The sequence below is a fragment of the Bos taurus genome, chromosome 13 (genome assembly GCF_002263795.3).
Source record: "Bos taurus isolate L1 Dominette 01449 registration number 42190680 breed Hereford chromosome 13, ARS-UCD2.0, whole genome shotgun sequence".
Classification (NCBI taxonomy): Eukaryota; Metazoa; Chordata; class Mammalia; order Artiodactyla; family Bovidae; genus Bos; species Bos taurus.
This window is the reverse complement of record NC_037340.1, coordinates 27,811,717-27,837,278: the sequence shown is the minus strand read 5'-3', so window position 1 is coordinate 27,837,278 and position 25,562 is coordinate 27,811,717. Positions and strand designations below refer to the sequence as shown.

General features: G+C 39.6%; 1 protein-coding gene across 6 annotated transcripts in view; it reads right to left on the bottom strand.

Moving 5' to 3' along the window:
- The window catches only part of OPTN (optineurin), a 38,869-nt gene that overhangs the window by 2,387 nt on the left and 10,920 nt on the right, over window positions 1–25,562 (bottom strand). For 5 of the 6 annotated variants that reach the window (NM_001034602.1, XM_059892685.1, XM_005214208.5 and 2 more), the window contains 10 exons: window positions 23,368–23,550; window positions 21,055–21,128; window positions 19,136–19,270; window positions 13,224–13,326; window positions 11,952–12,067; window positions 10,625–10,774; window positions 10,163–10,256; window positions 9,196–9,354; window positions 5,778–5,908; window positions 2,335–2,417 (listed from right to left, as the gene is read on the bottom strand). In NM_001034602.1, coding sequence (NP_001029774.1) covers window positions 2,335–2,417; window positions 5,778–5,908; window positions 9,196–9,354; window positions 10,163–10,256; window positions 10,625–10,774; window positions 11,952–12,067; window positions 13,224–13,326; window positions 19,136–19,270; window positions 21,055–21,128; window positions 23,368–23,550 — 1,228 coding nt within the window. The remainder of the gene's footprint in view (window positions 1–2,334; window positions 2,418–5,777; window positions 5,909–9,195; window positions 9,355–10,162; window positions 10,257–10,624; window positions 10,775–11,951; window positions 12,068–13,223; window positions 13,327–19,135; window positions 19,271–21,054; window positions 21,129–23,367; window positions 23,551–25,562) is intronic. The other variant, XM_005214212.5, reaches the window with a different exon arrangement.

The window sequence follows — 25,562 nt, the reverse complement described above, 5'->3', positions numbered from 1 at the left end:
GAAAGAAAAATTTTCCCGAGAAATCTAGGTGTAAGAACTGTCCTTTTTTTGAACCAAGACAATCGTGGAGGCACTTATAGATATATGGGTATTCCTAGGATATTTAAATTCAGGTTAGAGAAAAGGCCTGGCAGTGCACTAGTGGGTAGATGCAGCTTTCTCTTCTGATCCTAAAAAATGCCTAAGGCTAAAATTTAGACCAGTCCCTGTGCTCCTTCTGGGTATCTCCCCCCGCACCCCACCCCCCCACCACCAGGTGGTGCTAGTGGTAAAGAACCTGCCTGCCAACTTGGGTTCAATCCTTGGGTTGGGAAGATCCCTTGGAGGAGGAGATGGCAACCCACTCCAGTATTCTTGTCTGGAATATCCCATGGATTGAGGAGCCTGGCGGGCTACAGTCCTTAGGGTCGAAAACAGTGGGACACAACTGAAGTGACTTAGCATACACTGTGCTCCTTCTGCATATGCCCCATGAATACTATATGCACCTTTTTGGAATTTTTTTTTTATGTGTATTTTTAACCTGAATCACTACCTCTAATATTTACTTTAATCTATTTTTTCATGTAAAAGGACTTTGGCAGCGGCATGTTGGCAGAGACAGGTGGTAGAAGGGATGCTCAGAAAAATTTTGCTGTAATTTAACAGTTAACTATAATGGCACCCCACTCCAGTACTCTTGCCTGGAAAATCCCATGGACGGAGGAGCCTGGTGGGCTGCAGTCCATGGGGTCGCTAAGAGTCGGAAACAACTGAGTGACTTCACTTTCACTTTTCACTTTCATGCATTGGAGAAGGAAATGGCAACCCACTCCAGTACTCTTGCCTGGAAAATCTCATGGACGGAGGAGCCTGGTGGGCTGCAGTCCATGGGGTCGCTATGAGCTGGACACGACTGAAGCGACTTAGCAGCAGCATACGTACTATATTGCTTCCTTGCTGTTGATAACAACACTGATAGTTCCTTTTCAATAGTCAGTTGGTATGTGGAAGGGATTCAGACTGATCTAGCATTAAAATATTAAGAATCAGTTTTATGTAAAATTTAGATAACATCTTTTTGATAACATGTAATCAAATCACATAACATCTGATTCTCCTTAGTGGCATTGCTATTAACCTTTCATCTAGTTATGTCAGTCTTTGATCTTTTGACTATTAAGTTTTTTCCTATCTAGACTCAAGAATAATACTTCCCTTTCAGTGACATAATTTACTATAAATGACAGAACATTATTCCTGGAGTATTAAAACCATGTAATAAACACAGCACTATATTTTGTGTAAGTATTATGATCAATTTCACTAGGGAATTAAAATCTGGATATAGAACATAATGACAGGCTTATTACATGTAGTACTGTGTAGTGGCAAAGAGTAAAGATAACCTTGGGCTCCATGTTCAGTTATGCTCCTTAGAAGCCTTGTGATCCTGGGTTATTGAACCTTGTCTTCTGGAAGATGGTGATACAATATACCTGATGGAATTTTGTGAGGATCAGATGAAGTAATTTGCATGAAGGGATCAGCATAGCACCAGCACATAGTAAACTCTCAATAAATGGTAACCTTACTATGTGCATAACACCAGGTATTGGGTGAGGATATCAGCTCTGCAGGAGCTTATTTAATAGAGTACTTACATGCATATTTAGAACACATAAGTAACTATAAAATAGAAGATAAGTACTGGAACAGAAATAAAGTACTTTGGAAATTCAGGAGGGAAAGGTCACATTCTGTGGGATTCATGGGGATGGTATTTGAGATGGGTTTTAAAGATGGGATATTCTTGCCCAGAAAATCCCATGGATGGAGGAACCTGGTAGGCTACAGTCCATGGGGTCGTAAAGAGTCGGACACGACTAAGTGACTTCACTTTCACTTTCACTTTAAAGATGGGGTAGGAGTTCACTGGAAAGAGACTGTAGGAAGAGAGAGATGAATAAGGAAGGGCCTTTATATGAAGGATACCACATAAGCAAGTGCACATAGGTGTATAAGTTCAGGACAAGTTCAAGGAACAGGGAGTGATTCTGTTGGCTAATATCCATAGGGGAACAGAGTGAGAGAAGGCTCAGAATTTTGGCTATGCCAAGTGTTAACTGCCAATGTGAAGAGTCTGGTCTGGATTCAGGAGGGAATGGATGGAGTTTGGGGCACTCTGGAAATAAGCCTGATTTTTGCTGTATTTTTGGTAACTTGACCTGGAATGTATAGAATGTAGTGAGATTTTAGTGTATATAGAATGTAGTGAAATTTTCCTTCAAGCAACTTCTTCACAGGATAGCAAACCCATGGAACCTCTACTACTTGGTATCACACGTGACTCACCTCTTTGAACGAGATAAGCCTGCTGGTCAGCGTCACTTGCTCTCGCCCCGTGACGGCTCTGCATTTCCATCAAGGTCTGCCTGCTGGGATAAAAAGTAACGTTATCTGTGAAACCTTGAAATATGACAACATTAAGCAGGCATTCAACAGAAGTATGAGAAAAAAGAGGTAAACTACAAAGCCAAGGTTCATAGAAACCAGAACTTATGAGTAATTTGAGTTTTAAATATGACTGGCACTAGGACTGCTGCTGCTGCTGCTAAGTTGCTTCAGTTGTGTCCGACTCTGCGACCCCATAGACGGCAGCCCACCAGGCTTCCCCGTCCCTGGGATTCTTCTGGCAAGAACATTGGAGTGGGTTGCCATTTCCTTCTCCAATGCATGAAAGTGAAAAGTGAAAGTGAAGTCGCTCAGTTGTATCCGACTCCTATCGACCCCATGGACTGCAGCCTACCAGGCTCCTCTGTCCATGGGATTTTCCAGGCAAGAGTACTGGAGTGGGGTGCCATTGCCTTCTCCGGCACTAGGACACAATGTAGTAAATATGATTTTTTAAAAATCAGGAAATAAACAGAATGTCAATCGATGGGAAATAGGTTGGAAAAAAGTGGCATATTTCTAAAGCAGGACACAACAGAGCAAACAATGAATTAAATCTGCATATACACACAGATTTATAGATATATATATATATATAGTTATATATATATATAAATAGTTCAAAATCAGTTATCTATATAAAACAAGTTGCAGAATAATACCTTTAGTGACAATTTTGTAACCTATGCACCTTGTTCTAAGAAATTAATATTACCTTGTTTTAAGATATTATATAGGTGTGTATATATGCAAAAATACAAAACAGCTGGAGATGCTACACACGAGTTCCAAGCACTGTGGGAGAGGGAGAGAGGATTATACTGAGGGGTAGGGAGAAAGGAGACTGCAACTTCATCTACAGTTCTTTTTCTTCTTTTTATAAAATATACTTTAAGCAAATAAAAGAAATATTAGTAACTGTCAATCCTCGATGGGTAAGTATTGGCTTCCCTGGTGGCTCAAATGGTAAAGAATCCACCTGCTGTGTTCATGGATCGGAAGAATCAATATAGTGAAAATGAGTATACTACCCAAAGCAATCTATAGATTCAATGCAATCTCTATCAAGCTACCAACAGTATTTTTCAGAGAACTAGAACAAATAATTTCACAATTTGTATGGAAATACAAAAAACCTCAAATAGCCAAAGCAATCTTGAGAAAGAAGAATGGAACTGGAGGAATCAACCTGCCTGACTTCAGTCTCTACTACAAAGCCACAGTCATCAAGATAGTATGGTACTGGCACAAAGACAGAAATATAAATCAATGGAACAAAATAGAAAGCCCAGAGATAAATCCACGCACATATGGACACCTTATCTTTGACAAAGGAGGCAAGAATATACAATGGAGAAAAGACAATCTCTTTAACATTTGGTGCTGGGAAAACTGGTCAACCACTTGTAAAATAATGAAACTAGAAAACTTTCTAATACCATACATAAAAATAAACTCAAAATGGACTAAAGATCTAAATTTAAGACCAGAAACTATAAAACTCCTAGAGGAGAACATAGGCAAAACACCCTCCTACATAAACCACAGCAGGATCCTCTATGACCCACCTCCCAGAATATTGGAAATAAAAGCAAAAATAAACAAATGGGACCTAATTAAAATTAAAAGCTTCTGCACAACAAAGGAAACTATAAGCAAGGTGAAAAGACAGCCTTCAGAATGGGAGAAAATAATAGCAAACGAAGCAATGGACAAAGAATTAATCTCAAAAATATACAAGCAACTCCTGCAGCTCAATCCCAGAAGAATAAATGACCCAATCAAAAAGTGGGCCAAAGAACTAAATAGACATTTCTCCAAAGAGGACATACAGATGGCTAACAAACATATGAAAAGATGCTTGACATCACTCATTATCAGAGAAATGTAAATCAAAACCACAGTGAGGTACCATTTCACACCAGTCAGAATGGCTGCTATCCAAAAATCTACAAGCAGTAAATGCTGGAGAGGGTGTGGAGAAAAGGGAACCCTCTTACACTGTTGGTGGGAATGCAAACTAGTATAGCCACTATGGAGAACAGTGTGGAGATTCCTTAAAATACTGGAAATAGAACTGCCATATGACCCAGCAATCCCACTGCTGGGGATACACACCGAGGAAACCAGAATTGAAAGAGACAAAAGTACCCCAGTATTCATCACAGCACTGTTTGTAATAGCCAGGACATGGAAGCAACCTAGATGTCCATCAGCCCACGAATGGATAAGAAAGCTGTTGTACATGTACACAATGGACTATTACTCAGCCATTAAAAAGAATACATTTGAATCAGTTCTAATGAGGTGGATGAAACTGGAGCCTATTATACAGAGTGAAGTAAGCCAGAAAGAAAAACACCAATACAGTGTACTAACGCATATATATGGAATTTAGAAAGATGGTAACGATAACCCTGTATGCAAGACAGCAAAAGAGACACAGATATATAGAACAGTCTTTTTTGGACTCTGTGGGAGAGGACGAGGGCAGGATGATATAGGAGAATGGCATTGAAACATGTAAATTATCACATGTGGAAAAAATCACCAGTCCAGTTTTGATGCACGATACAGGGCGCTCGGGGCTGGTGCACTGGGATGACCCAGAGGGATAGGATGGGGAGGGATGTGGGAGGGGGGTTCAGGATGGGGAACGCATGTACACCCATGGCAGATTCATGTCAATGTATGGCAAAACCAATAAACTATTGTAAAGTAAAATAAATAAAACTGAAAAAAAAAAAAAGAAAAAGAATCCACCTGCAATGCAGGAGACTTGAGTTCAATCCCTGGGTCAGGAAGATCCCCTCAGGGGACCTTGCCTAAGGAAATGGCAACCCACTCCAGTATTCCTGCCTGGAGAATTCCATCAGCAGAGGAGCCTGGTGGGCTACAGTCCATGGGGTTGCAAAGAGTCAAACATGACTGAGCAACTAACATACACACCTTGGTGTGTGTTATTTTATTCTCTGTATTTTTATGTTTCTTACTCCTCTATATTTTGTTCTCAAAGGAAATTTTTAAAGATAGAAGTAATTTTAGCAGTACTTTCTTGTAAAACATATTACAGAATTACTTAAAGTATTAGGAATATTTCATCTATGACAATGACAGGATATGACTGGAACCCAGATTATTATGTTTTTACAATTTATCTAGAAGCAGAAACTCAATCAGGTTCCCACAAGATACTGCCAAGCCTTTTAAAGTAAACCAAGTGTCAGGAACACCGTCAGGCCAGGTGTACTCAAAGCGAGTCTTGTAGCTCAAACAGCTAAAACACTGTGGGTCCCTCTCCCACAACCTGGGTAATCTGTACTCCAAGTCTTTCCCTCATTTACCTGCCTCCATCTTCGAAAGCATTGTTTTCTTTCAGTAGAACTGCCAGCTGCAATGCCAGCTGCTCCTTTTCTTCATGAATCTTCTCTCTTGCTGCTCTTTCAGCATGAAAATCAGAACAATAAACCTCCATCTGTTAGAGGGAAAAAAAAAAGAGAAGTTACTACCCAGACAAATGTGGATTCTCTACAGCCTATCTGCTGATAAGTAGAAGAGGCTGTGCTACATCCTGTGACACGTCTTACAAATATTAATAACAGGTACATGCTCCTGCTAGAAACCAGTGTAATGACCATGACCATGTGAGTGAGCCATCCTGAAAACAGATCTTCAAGTCCATCCTGAGTATAGCCTCATGAGAGACCCTGAGTCAGAATCACCCAGCTAAGCTGCTCCCGGATTTCAGATCCATAGCAACTGAGATAATAAAAGCTTGTTGCTTTAGCTGCTTCATTAGGAGAATAATCTGTTACCTCTAAATAAATAAATATTATGCTATAATATGTAATTTCTTCATTGTTACAAAATTATAAAGTAAAAATGAATGCCTTCATAGTGAACTGAGCATTATTTTAATACCAATTTTTAACTTTCTATATTTTCAATTAGATTTTCCTTTTCAGATTTAGTGGTTCTAGGATATATTTTTTATCCATTATTTTAAAAAGTTAATAAAAATTTAAATATTCTAATCACAATTTTAGTTGCCAGAAAAAGTATGAAACAGATCATTTTAAGGGACTTCCTACCATTTGTGAGTGCTCTAACATTTTATAGTTTTCATTGGTAGATCATGGGCTTTTTTTGAGTCAGACATAAATCTGTGTTAGAATCTCATTTCCATCAAGTCATTAAGTTTGAGCCAGTAAGAACTAGGCCTTTGTTTTGTCCATCTCTATATCGCCAACATTGCTTTTAATTACATAAGCAATGAGGTGGTAGGAAGACTAATTCTGCTGCTGCTGCTGCTGCTAAGTCACTTCAGTTGTGTCCGACTCTGTGCGACCCCATAGATGGCAGCCCATCAGGCCCCCCGTCCCTGGGATTCTCCAGGCAAGAACACTGGAGTGGGTTGCCATTTCCTTCTCCAATGCATGAAAGTGAAAAGTAAAAGTGAAGTCTCTCAAAGACTAACTCTACCAGACATCAAAACATTTGTCAGGCCCAATCAAAGGAAATATCTGAAAAAGCTCAAGTTGAAATTCTATTCCTGAAGAAATAAAACCAAAGCTGTAAAAAGTGAAAGTTGCCAGTCATGTCTGACTCTTTGTGACCCTGTGGACTATACAGGCCATGGAATTCTCAAGGCCAGAATACTGGGAAAGGGTAGGATAGCCCTTCCCTTTTCCAGGGGATCATCCCAACCCAGGGATTGAACCCAGGTCTCCCACATCGCAGGTATATTCTTTACCAGGTAAGACACTAGGGAAACCCCAGAATACTGGAGTGGGTAGCCTATCCCTTCTCCAGCGGATCTTCCCAACCCAGGAATTGAACCAGGGTCTCTTGCATTGCAAGTGGATTCTTTACCAGCTGCGCTACCAGGGAAGCCTATAACTACAGTATCAGGCCCAATCAAACAATCAAAGAAAATAACTAAAAGAGCTCAGGTTGAAATTCTATTCCTATAGAAAAACTAAAGCTGTAAGTCCATTCAACCACTTCTATGCCACTATGGGCAGCAGGTAATGAGTATGTATATAGGGAATAGTAAACTTCTGGTATTGTTACATTGAAAATAATCTGTTTATCAGTTTGGCAAATGTTTAAAAGAGTAATGCAAGGATATAGGGAAATAGGGGCTTTCAGCTACTTTTGGTGAGCAAAAAATTTTGATTAAGCACTTCTGGAAGACAACTTGGAAATAGTTATTTAACTTAAAAACAATCTAACCCAATGACCCAACCATTCCATTTCCGTATCTTACTAGAGATTCCACAAATGCACAAGGATATACATACCAGAATGTTCAGTTCAGCATTGTTGATAAAAAGCAAAAATATTGGTACAAGCTACATGTCCATTAATAGAGGGCTGGTTAAATATATCAGGGTAATGCACACTTTGGACACCATACAACTGTTTTAAAAAGTACATATGGCTGTGAATAATAACATGGAGAGATATCCAAGATAGGTCAGGAATGAAAAAGTAGTACAATATGTATGGCATGATCCCGGTTTTAATTACACAAGCAATGAGGTGGTAGGAAGACTAACTCTACCGACATCAAAACATTTGATTATTTATAATGAGACAGTATGTACCAGACCAACAATGTACAAACAGCCCAATGGAACAGTGTAGAATCCAGAAATAGACCTGCGGGTACATTAACATAATATGTGACAGAGAGGGCAACAGAGTCCTTAAGAAAAGACGACCTTTTAAATAAATGGTGCCAAATGGATATTCATGTAGGAAAAAAAATATGAATCTTTACCCTTACTTCATTGCATATAGAAAAGCTAACTTCAGATATTTTTGTATCTTAATGTAAAAGACAAAACCATAAATCTTTTAGAAGTCAACACAGGAGAATATATTCATAGCCTTGAGGTAATGAAAGCTTTTAAAACAGGACACAGAAGTACTATAATCAAATGAAAAGACTGATAAACTAGACTACGTTAAAATTAAGAATTCTGTTCATCAAAAGACATGCTCATGAGTGGAAAGGCAAATCACAGAGTGAAGAAATCTGCAAAAAGCACTGGAAAGGGCTTATATCTGGACTCTATAAAGAACTCCTATAAAATTAAGAAAAAGCCAGCAAACCAGAAGAAAACTGGGCAAAGACCTGATCAGGCACTTTACAAAAGGAGATCCTTAAAAGGCCAGTAAACATTTCAAAAAGTACACTTTCAAACCAGCAGGGAAATGCAGATTAAATGAGACACCATTATAAACCCACCAGAATGGTTAAAAATTAAAATACTGATAATACAAGTATGGGTCAAGGTGGATGTAGAGCAATAGGAACTCTCTGCTGATGGGAGTGAAACCTGGTAGGTAGATCCACTCTGGAAACCTCTTTGGCATAATCAATGAACACTGAGTAACCTGCCTACTCTAGGAACAAGCAGTTTTGCTCCTAGGTGTGTACCCAAAAGAAATGAGTACACAGATGAATAAAGAGACTTGCGTAAGAATGTCAGAGCAACATTAAACACCAAGCCCCAAGCTGGGAATGATCCAGCTGTCCATCAACTATAGAATGGATAAATTCAATGAGCAGTACACTTAGAAGTGTGGTATGCTTTCCACATGTGATAAACTTCAGTAAAAAGGTTTTTTTGAAAATATATTAGCATAAATAGTGTAAAATCAAAAAAATATATCTTAAGCACCACCACTTTCCTGTTTGAGAATATAATCAAGGTTGGCTTCCCTCAGCTCACTCTTGGGAACGAAGCCTACCTGAGCCCTGAGGACAGCCATGGTCTCCAGGTCCTTCTCCTGCTTGGCAATGGTCTGCTTCATCCCATCCATTTGGAGCTGCTTGGAAGCCAGGGCCTTCTCTGCCAGTTCTAGCTTTCCACTCAGTTCCTGCAGCACCACCTTATCCACTTTTTCTGACTGAAAAAGATAAGCTTATTCTGGACTTGGTTTTGAAATAATTCAACCTATTTTAATAAAATGTAACATGAAGGCTTAAATTAAAAATTTACTAGATCTTTAGAGAGGAACCATATTCTAGGAAAATTAAACAAAAAACAAAGTATATTTCTAAGAATATAAACTCAAAGACCCCTTCTAATTCAAAGCTCCCCTGGTCTTTACTTATTCCCACTTTTGTCAGGTAAAACTGACAAAATTGTAAAATATTTGAAGTGTAAAACGTGATGATTTGATATACATATACACTGTGAAAGGTTCCCCCAATTGGGTTAATTAACTCATCTCTCATTCTGACGTATCTATCCATGGTGTTTAAACTATCACACCATGCTGGGGACATTATTACTAAGTTAAGTTGCAGCCCAAGAAGTCCAGGGTCTCAAGTTCACTGACAGAGGCAAGCTAGCCTTGTGAGACCTCCCAGCAGCAGTCTTACTATACATCCATTACTCATGTAGAAGCCCATACTCGGCTTTCCTGCAAACTCACCCACCATTAGAAATGCTAACAGCTTACTCCATGACCATAAGGCATGCACCCCATCTTTGACTACATGGCACATTATACATATGCGGCAGGAGTTATGAACCCTTAGACACAAGAAATCAATTATAAATGGAAAAAAAAAAGATATAAAAGGAAAAAAAAAAACCTTTGAAACCAGACTTAGTTAAGGAGTAACACAACTACCTCACATATTTACATAAAACGATCAATAGTTCCATTCACTACTAGGCTATGAAAATAATTTTTTTTCGATGAGTACCTCTCTCCTTTTCAGTTCCTCAATTGTCTTCAGTGCATTATTGTATTCTTGAAGAAGCCTGTTGTGTGTCAACTGTAGAGTGCCTAATCTGGACCTATTTAAAAAGAAATTAAAAAGGAAATCTTGGGGAAAGTACATCGAAACTTAGTCTTGCCTCCCAACTTTCTTCTGAATATTCAAGTAGCAAAATCTCTTCCACCTTTACAATCCCACCACCTACTAGCATATTCTTACTCTCAAAGAAAATGATTTTTCTTCAAATAATCAAGATAGACTACAAATAATTTTCATAATTGTTAAAATAAAACTTAAATTTTATCTCTTCAGAAAAGTCTACTAATTCTCCTTCAAATAAACAAAAGACAAAAAATAAATTTAATTTATTCTCAAATGATTCCAACTGCATAAAACTGCTCTTCTATCTTCTTTCAGCAAGTAGCCATCCAGTCATCGCACACTCACTTTTCATCTTCTGTTTTAGCTTGTTCCATTTTGATTTCTGATCGCATGCTTTCCACTTGGAGCTCTAACTTTTTGTTTTTATAAACCAGCTCTTGTTTTTCATTCAGTTCTGATGGGCTTGCAGAATTTTTCCTTTCAAGGGCCTGACATCTAAGAAAGAGCAAAATTTCATGAGGACAAACAATGTGCCTTCACATTTCTCAGTGGCTTTTAAACAGATTCTCAGATTATGTAGCAAATACAAAGAATTTCATGATGACATTCTTCAAAAATTTAACAGTACAAAATTAAATATTTTATCCTTCCTGCTTTTTTACTAGAAGTATTTCTGAACCGTTATGACTGAATATAAAAATATACAGATTTTTATAGAAGAAGTTTATAGGCTCTGTTAAGTACAAAAAATATGGTTTCTGATAAAGATTCAGGAGGAGAGAAGGAAGTGCTTTAAGTCCTTTTAAAGATCAGACTGAGAATTTCAATGTAATAAGAGCAAAATGAGCCAATGGCTGCTGTGTGTAAGGCATTAATGCAAAAAGCATGTTAAACATTAGCTTACTTAATACAAAATTTGAGTTATGACACACAGTTTACAAATGATAAAACTGAGGCACAGAGAGGTTAAATAAATAACTTGTCCAAGGTAATACCACAAATAAGGGGTAAATCTGTATTTCAACCTGGGTCTGTTTATCCAAAGTCCTTTGCATCAGCTGCTATGCTGTCCGTAATACTGTACAGCCTTGGTCAGTGTAAGTCCACAGAAACATACATTTGTATATTGTGCTGGAAATATGCTTGCCAATTAATCTAAGAGAACAACATCAACTTAGCTTTTCTAAATTTGGGGCAACTCCTCACATCAAGAGAAACAAGCAGATGCAAAATTCTCTCAATTTAGATATTAGCCTTTATAACTGATAGAAAATCAAGTTTTTTTTCCCCCTAAATCTCATTCAGGTTCTTCTTGCCCTTTGTAGTTTTCTTTTATGTTTGTTCACATCAATGCTGTCAGCTTACATAAGTCACAGGAAATCTGAATCACTGTTTTTTCAGGTCCACATATATGCTTAAAATGCCCCCGAAAAGCAGAATCAGAGTCCCCTGGGTCCATTCCCCCAAGGACTTCATGGTTATATATTAACCGGAACATTGGTGTTTTCTGAATTCATATTTCAATTAGGTGTCTTTTTCTTTTACTCAGTAATAACACAGTAACAAAACGATGTTTTTGTATATTTGTATATATACAAATATATTTTAACAAAATATGTTAAACAGTACACTTTTTGAAGGGGGGGGGGTAAACATTATCTCTCATTCTTACTTTTCTTGAAGTCTCTTCTTCATTAGCTCAGCTTCACTGAGTTTCGTGTGAGCTTCCTGAAGCTCCTTAAACAGGGTTGTCACCTGAAGGTTCAGTGTTTCCACTTCACTTCCAATCTGTCATCCAGGAAATTCCAAACATGCACTTATTAGAACTTAAATGAACCTCTTTATGAGGAAACAGTGTGAACCAGTGGCGTCTAACTAAGCCTGTGAACTGATTGAACTTTTGGCACTTAATACCCCAAATATCTTGCATGGGAAAAAAAAAAAAAGCTTTGGATACAACTCTGTTTCCTCATAGAGCATTAACTGATCGATTGGATACTCTTGTGATAATGCCTTTATCATAATCACAATGGACCCTGACCACACTTCAGGGGATCACAGATCACGGTGCTGTCAAAGCACAACCTACTTTACCCAGCTAGCAACTCACGCCCACATTCCCTGACTGTTGTGTGTTTCTAGTTTACTCAGCTGTTTTCACTGTACTGGCTTCTTCCTGGCAGCTCTAGAAGTTTTATCAATGAGTTTTACAGTGCCAGGGAAGTCTCAATACTTCTTTATAATTAGTTGTTCATTAGTTTTGGTCTCTTCATCTCAGTTTTTAACATATTCTCCATTCTCTTGAAAGTAGGGGACTCAGCTCAGAGCGTGGCATACAGCAGGCATCTGATACAGGCTTGTTGAGTAAGTTAGCTAAAGTGAGTGTTTCATGTAAAAGCCACAGTGGGCTACTGTGGGTCTTACAACTTCCTGCCCTCATCACCTTTCCCTAAGCTTTGCACTGTGTTCGCAGGTTACAAGGCATGTTTCTGAGTTGTCACACAAGTGTATATAAATATGTATGTAAACAAATGTCTTTTTTGTTCAAACTATTATATTCAAATGAGTAGTGGGAGAGAACAAAGACCCTTCAATTCTACCTGAAGTTTCTGGATCATATCCTCAAATGATTTCATTATATATTGGACAAAATTCCTTTCTCAATTTGTGGGCCTGTTCACTTAGGAATTCTGGAGAGGAAATCAGTCAGGAAGAGATAAAGGAGTGATTTCCTACAATCACTGGGATAGGAATACATCTCACTGCAATTTATAGTGAATGAAATTCAGATCAGGACAAGGAAACAGGAGAGAAATAGAAAATATTCAACATGACAAATTCTCCTCTATTTCTAAAGCCACAGAGCACACGACCTGGCTGCAGTGCCCTCACTACCCTCCATCCACTGAGAGTGTGGTAACAGTCTTAGACTCTGAGTACCCACAGTTTTGGTGTCTTTCTCCTCTTCTTTCTCTTGTTCTGTGTGCTCCTCTGTCTGGGTCTCAGTCTCAGAATGATCCTTGGCTTTCTTTTCAAAATCAGAAATTCTAAAAAATTACAGAATATAGAAAAGTTACTTTTTCTTTGGCTTCCAGAGGAATAACAATTGCAGACGCATTAAAAAGAACATTGTCTAAAATTTGGATAAAGGATGAACGTTTTCAAAATCTCTTCATATGCACTGTATTAGCTGTGGTTTTGCTTTCAACCAGATACTGGCTGGAACCGATTTAAGGGATGAATGCACATGGAGGTATAAGATGGGTATACTTTATCTTGAACACTGAAAGACACTGCCTTTTCCACATCACTGTAATGCACAGAACTGTTTTTTTAATTTGTATTTTTATGCGTGTATGCACGTGTGCTACATGAGAGTGGGTGCCTCTTTATAAGGATTCAGCAGAGAGGGAATCCTTATACTTGTTATAAGAAGATCCATCTAAGTTTATGAGGTCCTAAAACAAATATAGCAACATTCTGATACTGAATCAAAGTCATATGAAAACCATCTCAATACAAATGGAATAAAAAGAAACCTGTGATTAAAGATGGTAGATTAAATGTATGCATGTAATTTTTCTCCCACCCTGAATGCCACTAAAATGACTTTGAAAGAATGGAAGAAGAACATCCAAAGGAACTGCACCCTCCCTCCACCCCTGCCCAGCAAAAAACAGAAGATGAAAGTTGGTCAGATGTGTCAGAAAGCAGAAAAAGAAAGCAAGAGTGAAGGGTGAGGAGGCAGAGGGAGGAAGAAAGAGATAAGGAAAGAGAGACAAATGGCAAAGAGGAACACCAAGTTAAGAAAATGAGAGGACTGGTTCAGGAGTCCAGTTCAAAGTAATAGTCATTGCTAGAATGAGAGAATAGAGAAAACTGAGGGTAATTAAGTCAAGATCATTTTTCAAGAACTGAAGAATGAATGAGGCCAAGAGTGTCCAGAACAAATGGATGAAAACAGGCCCCTGACCAAAGCACACGTGAGATGTCAGAAAACTTGGGATGGAGCAAAGAACCTTTGGGGGAGAGGACAAACAAAAGAAGTTTTATGCCAAAAGATCAAGAATCAAAATAGCAATGAATTTCTCAGCCTCAACACCAGGAGCCAGAAGACAATCAAGTACTAATGCTTTCAAAATTTGGTGGGAAAATTATATCCAATATATCAAGAGAATTCTGTATCTAGCAAAACTATCTGTTAAGTAAAAAGGTAGAAAGAGAGATTTTCACATACGCAGATTTCAGAAAATAGCCTCCCCATATATTCTTTCTTAGTAAGTTAGTGGAGATATTTAAAGATATTTAGTGAGTAAGATGGAGAAGGCAACGGCACCCCACTCCAGTACTCTTGCCTGGAAAATCCCATGGACGGAGGAGCCTGGTGGGCTGCAGTCCATGGGATCGCTAAAAGTCGGACACGACTGAGTGACTTCATTTTCACTTTTCACTCTCATGCATTGGAGAAGGAAATGGCAAGCCACTCCAGTGTTCTTGCCTGGAGAATCCCACGGATGGGGGAGCCTGGTGGGCTGCCATCTATGGGGTTGCACAGAGTTGGACATGACTCAAGCAACTTAGCAGCAGCAGCAGGATATGGGGTAAAGACTTACAATTCATAGCCATCATTCCTTTTCACCTTTGAAAAGAACTGACTATCAAATAAGTCATTGGAAAAACACTGATTTCTTTCAGATAACCCTCATTCTGAATAAATAACTTTTTTTCATATTTTAAGAACAGATTTTCTTATACTTTTTCAACTGCTTCAGTTAGAAAGTGCTATAGTTTTAAGATTAATGAAACATTTATAATGTCTGAGAGAATTATGTATGTATATTATATTTATGTATACTTTAGTATATGCTATATACAGTATACTGCTGCTGCTGCTGCTAAGTCGCTTCAGTTGTGTCAGACTCTGTGTGACCCCAAAGACGGCAGCCTACCAGGTTCCCCCGTTCCTGGGATTCTCCAGGCAAGAACACTGAAGTGGCTTGCCATTTCCTTCTCCAATTCAGGAAAGTGGAAAGTGAAAGTGAAGTCACTCAGTTGTGTCAGACTCGTAGCGACACCATGGACTATTTATGACTAAATGTTGCAATCATTGGAACCCTAAAACTGTTTCATTATGCCCCCTTGTCTTATGTGGTTTAGCACTCTGCATTTCTAAGAAGTTCATTCACACATAGAAATTCACTGACTTCACAACTCTATAAGGTAAATAAATTTTATCTCAAAGTGTGTGTGAGTATGTCACATTCTATGAGGTCAGTATTTCTCTCATACCAGAACCAGACAAAGACATCACAAGAAAACTATAGACCAACACCCCTTAGGAACACACATGCAAAACTCTTTACTAAGAAGGCTAGCAATCCAAGCCAGCAATATAAAGCAGATCATATATCATGACCAAGTGTGATTTATCCAGGAATGAAAAGTTAGTTTAACATCAGAAAATCAATCAATATGATACATTAATAGAGGTTTAAAAAAACACACACAATCATCTTCATAGACTCAGCAGAAGCATTAACAAAATGTAAAACCTTTTCATGATAAACACTACAACCAGGAATAGAAAAGAGTGTTTCAACTTGACAAAAGCATCTATAAAAAACAAAGCTAATATCACCAATTTAGTGGTGAAAGACTGAAAGCATTCCCCCCAAGATCAGGAACAAGACAAGGATATCTACTATCTCTACTTTTATTTAACATTGTACTGGGCAATCATGGAAGCAAAAAACAAATAAATAAAAGGAATAGTGGTTGGTAAGGAAGAAGTAATACTATTTCTTTGCAAATGACATGGTCTTGTATAAAGAAAATACTAAGGAATTCACTAAAAAAAAAAGATTAGTGCTAATAAGTGAATTCAGCAAGGTTGCAGGCTACAAGATCAATATACAAAAATCAGTTATATTTCTCTACACTAACAATGGGACAGTAAGGATACCAAACCAGTCAATCCTAAAGGAAATCAACCCTGAATATTCACTGGAAGGACTGATGCTGAGGCTTTAGTACTTTGGCCACCTGGTGTGCAGAGTTGATACTTTGGAAAAGACCCTGATGCTGGGAAAGTTTGAGGGCAAGAGGAGAAGGGGGTGACTGAAGATGAGATGGTTGGATGGCATCACTGACTCAATGGACATGAGTTTGTGCAAACTCAGGGAGATAGTGAAGGACAGAGGCACCTGGCATGCTGCAGTTCATGGGGTTGCAAAGAGTCGGACATGACCTAGCAACTGAACACTAACAATGAAAAATCCAAAAATCAAATCAAGAAAATAATTTCATGTATTATAGCACCAAAAAGACTGGAATACATAGGAATTAATTTTGAATAAGAACTGCAAGACCTATATGCTGAAAACTATAACACATCATTGGAAGAAATTAAGGATGACCTAAGGAAATGGAAAGAAACCCATGTTCATGGATCAGAAGACTTCATATTGTTAAGATGGCAATGTTCCCCAAATTGATCTCCAGATTCAATGCAATCCCTAACAAAATCCCAGCTTAAAAATAACAAACTTATTCTAAGAGTTATATAAGAAAAACAAGGGACCCACCAAAAGAATCTTTTTAAAAGAAGAACAAAATTGGCAGACCTACATTTCAGAATTTCAAATTTTACTACTAAACTAATTAAGACAGTGTAGTATCGCCATTAGGACAGACACTTAGATCAACTGAACAAAACTGAGCATTTAGGAATTAATCTTTACATTTGTTTATGGTCAACTGATTTACACCAGGGGTGTCAGTGAGAAAAAAATTATCTTTTCAACAAATGGTGTCAGGACAAATAGGTATCCACATACACAAGAATGAAGTTGGACCTTCACCTTACACCATGCACAAAAATGCACTCTCAACATAGAGACTTAAATGTAAGAGCTAAAACTATAATAAAACAATTAGGAGAAAACACAGGAGTGAATCTTTGTGGGTTAGGCGGTGGTTTCTTAGCTACAATGCCAAAAGCAGAAGTGACCCAAAAACCAAACAGATAAATTGGATTAGAGCAAAATAAAAAAGAATTTTGTGCTACAAATTATACCATCAAAGAAATGAAAAGATTATTCACAGCATGGGAGAGAGTATTTACAAATCATATACCTCACGTCATTCAATAATTAAAAGACAGTCTAAACTTTTTAATGGGCAAAGAAGAAGATGCACATATGGCCAACATGCATATCCATCACTGGGGAAACAGAATCAAAATCACAATGAGACACCACTTGACGTCCACAAGGATGGCCCTAATCAAGAAGTCAAACACCAAGTGTTGGTGTGGATGCTGGTGAGAATGGAAAATGGTGCAGCCACTGTGGAAAACAGCTGGGTTGTTTTTTAAAATATTAGACAGACAGTAACCATGTGACCCAACAATTTAACTCCCAGGTACCCAGCAAATTAAAAAACTATGTCCACACATAAAACTGTGCATGAATGTAGAGAGCAAATATTATTCATAATAGGAAAAAAGTGGAAACAACCCAAATGTTCATCAAATGATGAACAGATAAACAAAATGTTGTCTAGTCACACCATGGAATATTATTCAGCAACAAAAAGGAATGAAGATTGACACATGCCACACCATGGATGAGCTTTGAAAACATTATGCTAAATAAAATAAGCCAGTCACAAAAGACCACATGTTGCATGATTTGATTTGTATGAGAGTCCAGAAAAGGTAAGTCTATGGAGACAGAAAAGTAGATTACCATGAGGAAAGAGGAATGAGTGCTAATAAGGGACTTATTTGGGGGAAAAATGTTCTAAAATTATAATGTGGTAAAGACTACATAACTCTGTGACTATTCTAAAAAAAAAAAATAAAACGTACACTTTAAATGGATGAATTTTATGGCATCTTAATTATATTTCAATAAAGCTTATTTAACTTATATGCAGAGTACATCTTGAGGAACGCTGGGCTGGAGGAAGCACAGCTAGAATCAAGATTGTCGGGAGAAATATCAATAACCTCAGATATGCAGATGACACCACCCTTATGGAAGAAAGTGAAGAGGAACTAAAGACCCTCTTGATGAAAGTGAAAGAGGAGAGTGAAAAAGTTGGCTTAAAACTCAACATTCAGAAAACTAAGATCATGGGATCCAGGCCCATCACTTCATGGCAAATATATGGGGAAACAGTGGAAACAGTGTCAGACTTTATTTTTTGGGGGGCTCCAAAATCACTGCAGATAGTGATAGCAGCCATGAAATTAAAAGACGCTTACTCCTTGGAAGGAAAGTTGTGACCAACCTAGATAGCATATTGAAAAGCAGAGATATTACTTTGCCAACAAAGTTCCGCATAGTCAAGGCTATGGTTTTTCCAGTAGTCATGTATGAATGTGAGAGTTGGACTGTGAAGAAAGCTGAGCACCGAAGAATTGATGCTTTTGAACTGTGGTGTTGGAGAAGACCCTTGAGAGTCCCTTGGACTGCAAGGAGATCCAACCAGTCCATCCTAAAGGAGATCTGTTCTGGGTGTTCACTGGAAGAACTGATGTTGAAGCTGAAACTCCAATACTTTGGCCATCTGATGTGAAGAGCTGACTCATTTGAAAAGACCCTGATGCTGGGAGGGATTGGGGGCAGGAGGAGAAAGGGATGACAGAGGATGAGATGGTTGGATGGCATCACCGACTCAATAGACATGAGTTTGGATAAACTCTGGGAGTTGGGATGGACAGGGCGGCCTGGTGTGCTGCGGTTCAAGGGTTGCAAAGAGTCAGACACGATTGAGCGACTGAACTGAACTGAAAGCCATTAAAAAAGCAATGTATGCATTTTCCATGTTGCTTATTTCCTTCCTTATTACCTTTCTTTGGCTTCCTTGAGGGCAACTTCAAGTCTCTCCACCTTCTGGTTTCCTTCCCTTAGACAATGCAGGAGCTGGCTCACAGTTAATTCCTCAAACTCCACATAATTCCTGGTACCTTCTGCAGATTTGCTCCTGCATCAGGACAGCAGAAAGGTTAAAAGGTTTCAAGAGAATATGAAAATGTCGGAGTCTAAGGATATTACTGGAACTAGTTAAAAAGAACAGCTTTCCAGAACATTCTCCAGTTAATTCTCATTTACAGACCAAACACAGCTGGCCTGGTGACAACCAGCGTCTGGGTCCTCCACGCTGTCCGGGGAAGGAGTGAGGCTGATGAGTTGGCTGACCTTACTCTGCACATGCTCACTCCCTCCACGTGGTCACAGTGTCCACGGCACCAGACCCCAGGACCCACAGAGCCAGTGGAGCAGAGGCAGCCCCGGTTTCGGAGCCCTGCTTTCCTAGAGGACTCATTTCCAAGAAGACCACAGTCACACATGTGCTGCCTGTGGTGACATGCAGACCACTGGTCTTCCTCCAGCTTGACAGAAAACACCATATTCTCAAGTCAGGAGAAGAAAAAGCATTTTTGTTTTTGGTTTCTAATAACTAGAGCACAGAAATGTAGGCCCTGTTGGTATGTCGAATATATTTCTTGACTTCAAACTCAGATTAAATCAAGAGGCAGTCAATGATGAAGAAAACCACGGCCATCACTGCAGTAACTAAACATTCTGGAAAGCTACACTGATGCTAATAGCAGCTATGCCTTCAGTAACCTACCCAAGTTCACACATCTAACAAAGAGCCAGGATTCAGGATTCAATCCCAGTTCCCATCACCAAAGCTCAAACTCCAACCCCAGAGATCAATCTCTGACTCCTTAAAATACTTTCAAACAAGGTAAAGAAGCTGTTATTAAAACACAGCTGTGTGGTTTAAAAGAAGAAGTAGTATTCACACAGCTATACATGGAGAGGAAGTGGCTTAGAAATTTCAAACACAGCTTTCTTCCTTCCCACCACTTTCAGGAAAGTCTTCTGATATTAAAAAGGCAATACGGGGGGCAGGGATAGTTATTTCTAACTAAAAAAGGGAGTAACTTTCATTTCTGCCAACTGCCCTGTTTGGTGAAAGAAATCTAATCCTGATATGCTTATAAAAAAAACATTTTTATAAGTCTATTCATCAAATTATAGAAAAAAGATATTAAAAGTCTCTGAAGGAAGAGATGCTTAGGGAAATTTCAGGTAAATCTTCTTAAGCAGATTCATACAGTAGTAACCTGCTTACAAGGGATGAGCTAATAGTACATTCTAGGTCACAGCTACTTGTAAGAGACTCAGGTGCCCAGATCCCCTGTCATCGCCTCCTTAAGGTCCCCCTACAATTTAAGATAGCTGTCTACTAGGCACAAGTCTACTGAAGACTCCCCAGGTAAGATATCTTGGCACTTTCAAAAAACAGCAATCACCCAGAGCAACAACAGTCATTGTGATGGAAGACTATCCTATATTAGTCACTTTGCCTTGTACTTGGGAATGAATAGGGAAGCGAAAAAGGAAACATTGCCCTTATCAGCGGGGCAGCCTGGTCCGGGGCAGACTGCACTCATAAACACATTAAGGAAACATGGGTCTCTTAACTGAGGAAAAAGCTCATTTTCACTTCTCACCTGATGGAGAGTGGCGAGGGGTTAGTTAGCCTACCAAGGCACCAAACATAGTTTTTATTCTCTACCAGTGGGCTGCAACAATAAATATGAATAGCATTCAAACTGAACATTCTGGAAAGGCCCCAGTGTAAATCAGTAAGTGGCTTTTTCAGCCCACCATGTTTGGCCTCTCAAGGGTGAGCCCAAAGTGACAAGACTACCCAGCGTGCCTGTCTGACAGCCCGACTCTGTCTTCACGTACGTGTCAACGGAATCAGTTCTTGTGGGCCCAGGACTTGGCTTGATTTCTTTTGCTGCCACAGCTGCTTCGCCCTCCTGTAAAAGCAGAAATGACAGAGGTTTAACATAGCATGCCGGTAAGACAAATTCTCCAGCAAAAGAGAAAAAAGGCGAAAGATCAAGAATTTGGATGACACATAACCCAAGGAATCTACCAAACACAGAAATGTGAGATGCTTCAGTTCAGCCACTCAAATGGAATGGTTTAAGTTTATCCTTCCCTCAACCTGCGTGCCCAGTCAGGATTATAAATATCCAGACGAAGACGAGAAGGCCAGGCTCCTCTCATTCAGCACAGTCATCCTGACCCTGCATACAGGAAAGCTTATCTCCTCTCTCTCTCATTGGCAGTTCCCTTCTCTACAAGTTAAGGTCACACACAGCTAATGACAATTCCACATACTTTTCCCACACACTCCTTCAAAATGCAAAATGTGGGACTTCCCTGGTGGTCTAGTGGTTAAGAATCTACCTGCCAGTGCAGGACACGGGTTCAATCCCTGGTCCGGAAAAATTCCACATGTTGCAGAGCAACTGGGCACAAGTACCACAACCCCTGAGCTCATGCACCTACAGCTTATGATCCTCAACAAGAGAAGCCACGGCAATGAGAAGACTAGCTCCCACTCGCTGCAATTAGAGAAAACCCGTGCACAACCACAAAGACCCAGAGCAGCCAGAAATAAACGAATAAATCTTTAAAAATAAAAAAATAAAATGCAAAATGCTAGAACTTGCTGGAGCCGCTTTGGAAAGAAGGCTGTCTTCTGTGGGCAAGGCTCACAGAGCAAAAGGCTGGCTCTCATTTGAAATTCATCTGCTTTTGGGGCCACTTAGGGAGCAGTGGGGGCTAAGACCACTTCAATGATTTGCAAGACATTTCTAGTCCAGTGAGCTAGTGGAAAAATACAGGGGTGGTTTTAGATAATTCTGTATGCGCACACTGTTCCTAAGTCTTGGGCAGTGTTTTTCTGTTCATAGGAGCAAGGCAAGAAAAACATATTTACACTAGAAATAACTGTCACTCATCAGTGAGGGAGAACATTATGGTAACCATGCACCCCAAAGAAAGAAGCCTCATTTGGAAACTTCTGATACGCTCCTTGGACTTCCTGAATTTTATCAGCTATTTGCAGAAGGTGAAAGCTCTTTGATCAACGTTTCCATAATCTTTGCTCGTGTGCAGAATGAGTGCTCTGACACGGTACTTCCTGATTAGTATTTTCTCTTGACTTCAGCCCCTATTCATCTAAAATTTCTGAGAGGCATGGGTGGCAGGGTTATTAACAGCCATTTTTCACTTCTGTTCATCTTTAGTGCAGCAAATAAATGAGAAAGTAAAGAGAGTCATGCTCATATCCAGAGTCAGACATATCCAGTAGTTGAGCTTTTTGTAAGGTGCACTTCACCCCACCTCACCCCCACTTGTCTACATGTAGGGTTTTCTCTTCTAGAGATACAGTTAAGCTCTCTTCCTGTATCAGACATGTGCTCTGACGAAGCTGGACCAACTGTACAGTGAAGGACTGGACTTTCCTGTGCTTGTCTCCCTCAATCTGTATTCCATTTTTTTTTTCTAGTAGCAAAGAAGGAGGTTTCCCTTCTAGCAGGACTGCCCACACACCAGCTACCCGCTGACACATGCTTCCCATCAGAACAGGCCAGCCTGTGGTGCCACGCCCAGCTTGCTTCATTTGGGGCTGGACATAAAAGCCAGTCAGACAATGCTGGCTTCAGAATCTGTTCTCGGCGCTTCCCTAGCAGCTGCTGTTGGAGGGGAGGGAGAAGCCGGGTATTCCCTGGGGCTACAACCAGAGCACCTCTGCTCTTGCTTTTCTCCACTTCTTATTTTTAATATTCCTCATAAGACTTTGCCTGAAAAGAGGGTTCTATGATTAGTAAGTGGCGAGCCTTTTGATTTTACTGCATCTGATCATGATTCTGCTTACCTAAGTGAAATGCTGAACACAGCTTTGGAACCTGGGCTGAACAAGTTTATACCCTTTTTTTTTTTTTTTTTAATTTTAGGTCAGCTAAATTATTCAGGATGTACTGGGGAAAAAAAGGACTATCTCTTCAGTCATAAAAGGTAATCAGTATTTTCCATTTCAGCTGTGATAGCCACAAGTATGATGTTTTATATTTATGCTGACTACGCTGAAATTTCCCCACTGTTTGGCTTTCCCATGTTGAAAGGAAGCGGTGATATTTCTAGCAGTTGTCCAGGTGAGGTTTTGTAACTTGCTTAAGACAAAACCAAAACCAATACACTTACAGCCATCCTGATTTCAACAAAGGAGTCTTCGGAGGAGCCGCTTGAGTTCAGCTTGAGTTGCAATTCAGACACGATGCCCAGCAGATCTGCCTTTTCAGCTTGGAGGCGTGCCACCTGGGTCTTCAGCTGTTCCACTTCTTGTTCCACTTCTGCCTTGGGGACCTTGGGGTCCCCAATGATGTCCTGGAAACAATGTGGAGCAAAGTGAACGAATGAATCAAGCCAAGGACTCAGCCATCAGACTCATGTGCCTCTATACCTACTGGTAAGCCAGCTGTGCTTTACAGTAGGGAGTTCTAGTTTTTCCTCGGCAATATATTTTGACATACCATTTAAAATGGAAAAATTTACTTTGTTGTGTGCAAATAATAGGAAGTTAAAATAAACTCAAACTAGGAACGTTTCCTCAACATGCTGAAAGAAATAATCTGATTATCATGAAAATAACCAACCAGACTTTGGCAATGGTTGACTAGTAAACTGCAGCCCCAAATCCCAGAAAATAAAGAACTGCCACAACTCAACCTCTTGCTTTTTTCCTTTTTCTCCTTCTACCCCCTCTCTCCTCATACTTGTCATTTCTCCTTAGAAGCCAAAGCATGAAGGGCATGACAGTACAGTGATAGCAAAACACAATGAAAGGTCCAGAATCCTCCCAGGCATGTAGGTTGGTTGTTACAATATTCTATGCTGGTGCTTTAAGGTTGCTAAAGGTAAATCTGTTGAGAAAGAAGAAAACTGAAAATTCAGAGGCTGGTACCAAGCGTGGAAAATTAATTTTGGCCTCTATAAACATTAATGGGCTTCCCTTGATAAACTAATAAACATTAATATTTTCCTAATATCGAGTACCTGTTGTGTTCATCCTGTTGCAATTACCACATATGACAAAGTCATAAAAGAAAGAGCCTGCTGACATGTGTTGTTTTTACTTGGGAGAAGGGAGAACAGACTCTAGTCTGCACTCTGCTAATCAGAGCATGTGTTGCCTTGAGCAGATTCCCTAAATGTCTTGGCTTCAGTTTTCTTGGATCAGAAAGACTTGGTACCATGTGGTCTCTGTGGTCTCCTCCAGCTGTGACCTTCTTGGCCTCCTGATTTCTTCCCTCACGGTTCTTATGGACATGGCACCACCAGAAATATGTATACTTGAGATTACCAGAGGACTGCAACATTGAAAATTCACCCACCCACTCACACACACACATACATACACACACACACACAAACACCCTCTGACAGATTTCATAAGGAATGGTAAACAGGCCCAAAGGCTCATAGTAGAACCAAAAAATTATCAGAAAGGCATGTGTATAAACCATAAACCAGCTAGTCTGTGAAGTGTTAAGAGAGTGAGGGCTAGGTAGTAACTGGCACATGCAAGTACCCCTCACACCAGTGGAATCGCGCTCTGCCTTCATCTGGACCATCCCCTTGCTAGGAAACTCTCACAGGCTTTAGGAAAAAGCAACTCATAAAACTGAAGAGTTAGGTCTGCAAGGAAAAGTTCAAAGCTTGTGCAATCTCTCCTGATAATGATTCAGACCACAGAAATATACATTTAAAGGCATAAAAATGAAAAAAAGGAAAGGTACTGCCTAGGCTGGAACCAGGAAGCAAGCAGGGAAGGGGAAGACCATGCCCTGTGAGAAACCTTCACATCCACCCTCTTGACCTTCCTGAGGACACTGAGTGGAATGGACTTCTAAAAACCATCTTTCCACAAAGGAAGGAAATAGAGTTTTAAACAAGTGTCTGAGGACCAGGGATATAAGGCCATGACTCTTGAGTCTCAGAAGTCAGGTTAATTTTCTTTTTTCCAATTGTGTGGATCTCTTCTTTATCCTTGGGCTTCCCTGGTGGCTCAGACAGTAAAGAATCTGCCTGCAATGCAGGAGATGTGTATTTGATTCCCATGAATCAATCAGGGATCAGGAAGATCCCCTGGAGAAGGGAATGGCAACCAACTCCAGTATTCTTGGGTGGAGAATTCCATGGAGCCTGGCCAGATAGAGGAGCTTACAGTGCATGGGGTTGCAAAGAGTCGGATACTGCTGAACGACTAACACTTAATTATCCTTGGGAAATTATGGATCTGCAAAACACCTTGTGAGGTGACACTTAAAATTTCTCTTCATTTCACTGTTAAGGCTCTGTCCATCATCTTCCTGGACGAAACTTCCAGGGTTAATGTT